The following is a 9,234-nucleotide window of genomic DNA, read 5'->3' as shown; positions in this document are numbered from 1 at the left end:
TCGTGGGCCAGAGGGCAATAAAGACGCTTTTGAAGCATGGAGTGAAAATACAATGAGTTCTTCTCTGTTTCTTTCATTATGCTTCATTTTCCCCATACAGCAGTGCACGATCCAGTCCGGTGCTGTTTGCTAAGGCGCACGGCCTGCCTGCAGTGGTGGCTGCAGTATTCTCCGCTGCATCTGGAGTAGATGACTGGTCTTTGGACATATTCATACCCCATCCTGTTCATCCAGTCGGATAAAAAAAAGAGACTAAGGAGTGTCAGGTAGAGATAGGGGAGCGTGGGGGGTCAGGGAGGGAAGTTTTACACAGTCACTAGTGATAATTTTTCCATCCTCCCTGCCCCCTCAGTGCCAAAAGTGGGGCTAAGTGAAGCAGTGGTCTGCGGTAGATTGGACGGGGTGCTTTGCTACATCGGGTGAACGACCAGGCCCGTCATCGCTGGAGAGAAAAAAATATACAAAATCTATGACTCTAATCAATCGGGTCTTGCATTATTGTACATCCAGCAAGTGTTCTCTGTCTTGGTCAGTCATAGCATCTTGAGTTAGTAAGAGGGGTTAGACTGCATTCGTAAGTTCAGACAGGGGGGTCAGATAGTGAGTTGCATGGCTACCTCTGAAGCTGTTACCCCCTGAGGCGGGGCAGGCAGGAGAGGGAGAGCCTTGGGGCCTGAGGACGGGAGCAAAAGCACTCTTCTGTTTAGCAGCAGACGGGAAGGAGGAGAAAGGCAAGAGGGATGAGGAGGAGCTGGAGCTTCCTGGGATAGTGGGACTGGAGGGCATTACTGTGGAGAGAGCAACAGTCAAGTTTGAGTGTGAACAAACACAATCAATAACTTCATTAACACCCACTCTGCAAGACAGATTTATAGACAGAGAGCATGTGAGGTCTTACTGTAGGGTGAACCAGTGGGAGAGGCACTGCTGAAGCCAGGAGATCCAGGAACTCCTAGACTGGTCATGGGAACTGTCCCGTAGCCGCCAGTCATTCCACCGCCGCCGCCGTAACTTGACTGCTGAGGAGTGGAGGCTGATGGGTAACCTCTTGGAGACAAGCTACTGGCGTTACGGATGTAACCTGGAGGGTAGCATTAAACACACTGTCAGATTTGACTTTGACGAAAACAAAAGCTCTGAGTTTGGAACTCACCTTGGCTGCTTTGTTCACCGATGCTCACTCCTAACTGAGACGGATAAGATCCCAGGCCCATGACGCTGCCGTGGGCTGGTGAGCTGGGCAGTGCCTGTAACTGACTGTGAGGACGGGGAACACTGTAGAGTGCTTCGGCAATGTCAGCCGCACGTTTCAGCAGCATGTCCTATGGAGGAACGCAACGGGTCAGACTCAGATACAGAAAGATGGTGCGGCTTTGTTTGCCTGCCAACATGTTACCGCTGTTAATTCATCTATGGGCTGCCAGTACACAGGGCGCACTAATTAATTGTTAAAATGGAGAATGTATAACCAACACCCAATTAGCCCATTAAATAGAAGTTGCATATACAAACAGTACTGCTGACAATTTTCTGACTCATGCTGGTGCATTCAAGTGTTCTCATTTCATCTGTGAACTGAGTCTCGGCTGCCAAACAGCTATTTTCCACAAACCGAAAGAGCGGTGTGGTGGTTGCATATTATCTTTGTCTTGATAAACAACTTTTCAGTCCCATATGCTTTGTTTGCTGAGCCAAAGTTTGGATAACAAAACATTTTGGGCATTTTTCCAAATCTGTTCATGCTTTTAATTGTAACAATACTTCATGCAATCATAGGGAAATGGATATGTAGCATTGAAGTAACCAGTTACCTGGTTACTGTGTGGGTTTCCATATAAAGCTTCCACCAGATCTGCTGCTCTCTTCAGGAGAATCTCCTGCAAATAAAACACAATTCATTCAAAACAGCTATCACAAAAACATACAAAAAAGTCTTGACCAATTATACCGAGCATGCTAAATCCATTTGTTTTGGAGGATCTCACCTTTGCTAATTTGTCTGGGTCACCTGGATGTCGAGGAATTACCTTCTGGAGGCGCTGGAAACCATAGTCTATAGTTGGCTCATTCAGAGCTAAAGAAGTTTTTTGAAAAGAAGGACAAAATGGTCAAACCTGAGTGACAACACATCAAAACGTCAGGTTTCTCGACAAAATGAAGACGGAGTTATGCATGAATACCTGTGTAGATGAAACGTCCTGGTGCTCCCTTACAAAACTGCTTAGATTTATAAGACAGTGTGACCTCCACAACTCCAGGGATGTGTCGAGGAGGTGTTTGAACTCGGATAGCGTGTGGTGTGATCAGCTGAGAATAAAGCACCAAGATGACCGAGTAAAAAACTTTGGCTCGGGGATAAAGTATAGAAGATGGATATTTAGGCTAACAAAACAACCATAGATTATCCAGATACTGAGATAAGCCACCCGCTTTAATGTCAGCATATGTAGCAACATTTTGAGATATTCTGCTGATAACTCTTACCTCACTCCAAACCAACATGCTTCCAAAGACCACCTGCAGCCCATCAAAGAAGTTCTCCCCAATGACTATGACCATGGCCCCGCCAGTGGTCCAGCCCTCACTGGGACTGATGGCTTTGATGCATGGAGTAGCTGAAAAGAGGAGCAAAGCAAGATTTACTCTAGGGGGTGTAATAGCAGATGTTTAGGAGTTTAAAAAAAAAAAAGAGAGAGAGAGAAAAAGATCAAGGTTATATTGTAGGTAGGTGCAGGACTGTTTTAAAGAGGCTTTATATTTAAGAAGTTTAAGTTTGAAGCAAAACTCTTGTCCAAACTAGTTCTTTTTAGAGGTTTTTTAAACCATAATAAGGTGAGAGTAGGTGTGCTCAACAGTATTGGGCAGTATTGGGCGTCTGTCGCCATTTTACAATCAGAGGTAACTAACTTTTATGAGCTAAAATGAGAGAGCATTATCTAAAGGGAAAATACACACGCATCCACTCCTCTGGAAACAGGACGTGTTGACCTCCAAATGGAAACAAACTGTACCTTTCAATTTTTTTGCACCCAAACATATTGACACAAGACTTAATTAAGGAAGAGCAATAATGACATATTTTCTTTTAACACTTTATAGACAAGTAGATAATATTTTTTAAAAGAAGAAGACACTCACAGTGTGTATATACCTCCTCCTGGCAAGGATATGATCCAGATCTCGACAAAACTTTAATCACTTATTCTTTGTCCCATTATCTGTTAGCCTGCCAATTGTTATCACAATCTGTCCAAATATATTTTACCACACAATAAACAACCAAGCCAGCAGAGTGATTGGTTATGTTTGATATGCCAAACTGCTCCCGCCGTTTGCTCTTCGATAAAGCACGTCTTGTGTTTGTAAGTTTGAGGGAGGGGGTAGACATGTAGTTATAAAAATAAATACAAGTGCTAATGACATGTCATTTTCTTACCATATTCCATGCTATTCTCCACAGACTCGCCTGGCTCCAGTCTGCGAGCTCTCCGTCCATGTTTCGAGTTGTTGTGGACAAACATGTTGTCAGACACTGCAAGGACGTGGCCGTCTACGCTCACAGTGCTGGACAAGACCACCTGAGAGAGCCCAGAGGAAGATGCATGAGTATAAATGCGCCATTTCGACAGCACACTGTGAGTCACAATCTCCAGTTACAGCAGTAAAATCCCAGGGCAACAATTTGTTTCAGGGTACAGGTGATAGTAATATTTCTCAAAAGGTAATGTGGGATCTCCATAACATGTCTGCATTCTGGGGATGTCACAGTTCACACACCCCTCCACTCCTCCATCAGGCCTCCATATGGTCTCTCCAATGCCTCTTGCCTAACTTTTTGATTCATATAGCATGCAGCAGGCTCATCGTTGTCTCCTCCTGATCCTTCAATGACACCAAACATATGGACTAAATCTCCCATTTTAGCCGGCCGTTAAAACAGCGGATGATATATAGTGGCCCTAATTTGATTTTCTGGCTGCAGCCTGTGTGTGTCCCTTCCCACATCTGCCTCTCGTGGATGATACGGATATAATTAATGGAGAAGGCTTTTCGCTTTGGATGTTTAAAAGTGTTGATATGATACTATTTTTAAAAGCAGGAAAGACTTTGCGTTTATGAGTATGTTTCACAGTGAAAAATAAAGGGTCACTGAGATTTTTGTTTCTAATAAAATGGCAAAACATACACGTCTTATGAAATATATGGATTTTTGGAAAATCAAAGACAAAAGTCTGCAATCCCTTTGAAATAAACACATGGCAGGAACTTTACAGGTGAAAGAGCATTAGGAGGATAAAAAGAGGGGGAAAAAATGTTCTATAGGTGGTAGAAAGGGAGGGAAGCCAGAAGGAAAATAACTGTAAATTATCGATCAAGCAGCAGACTCCTGCCCAGATCTGATCACCTCTTAACCCAGAGATGAGAGCTGTGGAGCACCGACATGGTCATAACTTCTCAGCATGTGTCACATCACAGGAGTTAAAGCAAACACAGTGGAAGACAGGGGGAGCACGGAGAAAGAGAAGGGACAGAGGGTTTGGCTGGGAGAAGGAGAATGCCAGACAGAGGCCGCTGGTGCTGAAAGACGGCGGAGGAAGTGAGGCGGGAGTGTCCCCTGTGACCACTTCCTGGGTCACGGAGCATGACCTCCTCCATCTGGAGCCAATCACTCAATTCTTGACAACTTCCTGAAACACCTCAACCTATTTCCTGCACCCCGGCACCCCCACGACCAAGTCGCCCACATATCTCTCTTATTTGGTTTATCTTTCCATCTCTCTGACTCGTTATTGATTTCTAACTTTCACCTTTACCTCCCTCCTCTGTGTCTTTCACTTGAAACTTTTCCAGCTTTTTACTGCTTTAGAGTTTATGGTGTAAATGCTTCAAGGAGGCAGACTGGGAAGGAAATTAAATACCTATTTTTCAAATGGAAGGGCATGAACACCATAAGTTGTCATTATGACTTTTTCAGGTGTTTGTTGTCATTTTCCCTCTCCTCCCTCACACACAAGCATACACCCACACACACGGTTTGTTTTTTAACCCCATCATATATTTGTACCTGAAATCTCCTCATATCCCTCGGGTTTCCCGCTGTCTTCAGACAATTCTGGTTACATTTCAGGAAGAACTTCAAGAAAAACCTGCAAAGGTAAATAAAAGGACACATGTTTGTACATCAGAAAGAATTGTGTTCATGATTGTTTGCTACCTGCATCACGACAGCAGTCAAAGGAGACATTAATTATTTTTCCGAGACAGGTCTTCTGTTTGCTTGCATATCTGATTACAGTTCTGACATCAATCCCAGCTGGTTAGTTTACTATTAAAGTCAATGTTATTACACTTTAAATCAAGTAATGAGATTTTGAAGCACAGTCCAGTGGAAAGCGCTGCTGTGTTTCAAAGTAAACTCGAGACAGTGATGTATGCCAGGGGACTCGGGGGACTGTGGTATCCCGCAATGCCGTATTTGAACCCCCACATGGGAATGGAGAAGGAAACGAAGTAGAGACAACTACAGAGAAAGTGAAATGAGGAGGTGGAAAGAGGAAGGTAGTGATAAAGGCACAGGCACTGGTATGGACATGAATTTTGTTTTCAAGTATATGTGTCTCATTATGTATGCGAGTTTACTTTTGATAGACTGTGAAGACACTGAGAGGAGGAGGAAGAGAAAAGGAAGTGGGGTGTCGATAGCCTCTGCTTCGCAGGAAAAGAAAAAAAAAACCTGAGAGAAAGGTGGAATAAATAGGAGCGAGGGAGACTACGGAGGGAGAGAGACTCCAAATCCCAGGTGTACACAGTTCGGCAACACAGCCCGCTGCCATGGCAACACAGCTCTGCCGCAATCCCAAAGTCCCCATGCTGAGAGGCAAAGACAGCGATGGGAAAGAGAAGGCAACAACAAGAACACATTCCATCACTGAAATGCAGAGAGAGAGAGAGAGAGAGAGAGAGAGAGAGAGAGAGAGAGAGAGAGAGAGAGAGAGTGAGAGAGAGAGAGAGAGAGAGAGAGAGAGAGAGAGAGAGAGAGAGAGAGAGAGAGAGAGCAGGTGCAGATGGGACTGAGGAACCATTCAAATCTCATGGTGATGAGAAATTAAGCCGAAGTGTGTGACACATTAAAAAAAATACACTTGAAAATGATGCAAGGTTGAATTATGATGGCAAACGGCAAATATGCAACAGTCAAACCAGATGTCCACTTCAGTACACTGTGAACACATGTCTGTCTTCCTGTAAAAACACATCCACGAATGCTCCAATTAAAAGAAACAATAACACTGCCAAGGACAATTGTTACGGAAGCAGGCAGCATTTTGGGCCTGCATGGGTAGTTGCAATCCCACCCACACTGAGCTCTCTGCAAATATAAGTCATCTTAATGGAGAGTGGTTGTTTGGAAAGGAACTTCATATTGGCCCCATAGCCCTGAACCCTCCCACTGAATACTAATCTTTCCCTCATTCTGTCAGCTTTTACTAGCAATTCTTCCATCACTCGCTCCAGCTTCCTCCCTTGTGAACAGAACCTGGCTTGCAACTAGTTCTGCTTTCCAACTGCATGTCCAATATTTCTTGATTTGAGCTATTTCATTGGAGGACAATCAATATTGTTGTTGGCGATGCATTATTACAATTTATCAGTAAGAGCTCGGATCTACAAGTATAAAGCTGTGTAAGGCCTCAGTTTGGAGTGGAAACATGTACAAAAAGCATATCTGTGCCTCTCCCACAGAATCCTTTCCAGTTCTTTCCTCACTGATATTTCAAATTGTCATTAGTCTTCCCATCTACATGAACTCTTTTACAAAATAGTTTGATTGACTACATACACAGTAAACTATGTGGTTAAGTTCTAAAGTTTTTTTTGTGACTTTAAAAGTAGGCTAATCAGAGGTGTTCTGGTGCAGTATACTTTCTTCTTCGATTGTACGATTTTATCAAAATGACTGGCTCATTTTAAAAGCAAAGACATTCAATTATGGTAGTTTAAGTCATAACAAGACATTAACCATAGGGTTGTGTTCATTGGCCATGGTATGGCTGTGGTCAGATAACACCAGTTTTCCTGCCACACAACGTGACTGACGTGACGAACCCCCGCCTCTAAAATAAGGCCGTCTGTATCCATTTCAAGCATTCTGCTCTTTTTGAGGGTTCTTGACCTTGTTTGTTGACTTCTTCTCATCATTCCTTGTTTGTATGACACCAGATGCCTCACACACACGCACATGCACATGGAAACACAGGCTCACATGCATGCATGCATGCACACTCTAATACTCTGACACACCCACCCTTGCCCCCCCCCCCCCCCCCCCCCCCACCTCCCAAAAAACCCATTGAGTCAACTTTTCACCCCCCCCCCCCCAGTTCGGACGCACACAGCTGCAAATGCTGAAATTAAAGCGAGACATTGACGCATATATTAGCATGCATTAGCCGCTTCCCCCTGCCCACTTAACATGCAAATCTCCCAGCCCCGTCGCCTCGCACCTTCTGCCACACATTCATTTGCTGAATTATAATTAGACTAATCTTGCATAATTAATAAGAAGTCGAGGACCCTCTGTTTTTTATCCCCTCCTCTATTGTGGCTGCAAAAGTTTAATATTGCTGTTGTTTGTTTTTGTTTTGGTAATGTAATACACCCACACACACCTTCCCATCCACAGGGAGGAGAAGAGGAAAACATGCAAAGAATTAGAGGTGATTTTCATGTCATGGGGAAATTGCTCAGAGAAGCAATTTTCAAAGAACGCAACTGGAGTTGGTGTGTTTGTATTGAATGCTTGTTTTGTTACACATTTGAAAATTATTTCATGCCAAAAGACATGTGTAAAATGGTGACTCTGTTTTATTTTACAAATCATCAAGTCAGCAATACAGAGCCAATAAAACTAATAGAGTACGAAACAACTTTATAATGGTTGTGTTTGATTAATTACTAATGAGGCATTGTAAAGTGCTTCACAATAGGCTGTGAAGAAAGCCTGATTTGTATTCTAAAAACAGTGGAGGCTTTTCAGATTGGATTGAATTTACAAGAAATGTGACTTTAAAACTGAATAAGTGCAATTTCAATTATATTAAATGTAAAAGGTAATTGAATTCACCATGTGTGACTGTCTGCAATAGATCCCCAGTTCCCAAAATCCTCCCTGCAAAAAAGACGCACTTAAAACAGGAAACACAAACAAAAAGTAGACCTGAGTCTTAAACCTTGGGATCATTTTACACTGTGGCACCACAGGGAGTATGTGTGTTTTTTTTTCTTTTCTGTCTTCACTTCTGCATCTCTGTCAAGGCCTCCAATCCCTTTTGTCTGCATCTGCGCCAGTTCCCAAGACTAAACACAGGCCTCGCAGCGTGAGACAAATATCACAGTAGTAGCAACTTGCTAAACTCAAAGTAGATCAATGACCAAACAGCAACCCATGACACAAACAACTAAACAATGAAAGAGAGGCCATTTTTTTTTTTTATCAATTTCTGTAAGTGTGAATGCTCGGTTTCACATTTTGTATCGATTGGGGGCGTCTGTAAGACATAAATGCTCCTCTTGTAGCTTTACATATGGCCTTAATCATGCAGAGAACACCGAGACTGCACAAGACTTAACAAAAATGTTCATAGGCATTCATCAGCACTAATCACTGTTGACACGAACTGCCTTTTCACATAGTCATAAAACACATCACCCTCTGCGGCCATTGTAAATGAAAGTTTACTGGTAACAGCCGGTCTTGAAGCTTGAGATGCAAAAAAAAAAAAACCTTTAAGTGCAGGGCTCAACTTAGTTAGCAGATAAGAGAGAAAACATTCTGTTTTACTGGTGTGTTCATTGTTGTTTTAGCTCACCAGAGATGACAAATTTACACGTTCGTACAAAACTATGGGAGGAGGAATTAAAAGCAAAGGATGGTGGAGGGGGAGATTGTTATCATTTTTATTCAGCAAACATGAAAATTCCAATTCTTGTTTGAGGCTAGTGAGGTGGGGCCAAAAGGAAACTTTTAAGTCCTGAACCACCCTATATGTATGGTAGACATAAGGTATAGAAAATACAAGGAGACTACAAAAGAGCGAAAAGTAAAGAGGAAGAGGAGAATGCCGATGTCCTGTATGCAGGGCCATCACTCATCAGACATCCCCTTCATCACTCCCCCACCGCCACCCTGAAAAAACAAAACAGTGTCCTGACATCGCAGTGGAGGGGAGCTGG

The 9,234-nt window shown here is 43.1% G+C and overlaps 1 protein-coding gene across 1 annotated transcript; it reads right to left on the bottom strand.

The window, feature by feature from the left end:
* Positions 1-410: 410 nt before the first annotated feature.
* On the bottom strand, positions 411-5,095 carry LOC308132614 (transcription factor coe2-B-like; the record flags this gene model as incomplete). Its single annotated transcript, XM_080499770.1, has 10 exons — positions 5,066-5,095; positions 3,437-3,578; positions 2,485-2,615; positions 2,181-2,307; positions 1,986-2,074; positions 1,812-1,877; positions 1,154-1,322; positions 899-1,081; positions 618-788; positions 411-442 (listed from the first exon to the last, which is right to left on the bottom strand). Exons 1-10 carry the CDS (start codon positions 5,078-5,080, stop codon positions 411-413), a joined length of 1,125 nt encoding a protein of 374 aa, XP_080355896.1. The 5' UTR covers positions 5,081-5,095.
* Positions 5,096-9,234: the final 4,139 nt, after the last annotated feature.

The sequence above is a fragment of the Blennius ocellaris genome (genome assembly GCF_963422515.1).
Source record: "Blennius ocellaris genome assembly, chromosome: 7".
In the NCBI taxonomy this organism is placed as follows: Eukaryota; Metazoa; Chordata; class Actinopteri; order Blenniiformes; family Blenniidae; genus Blennius; species Blennius ocellaris.
This window is presented reverse-complemented; position numbering and strand designations above follow the sequence as displayed.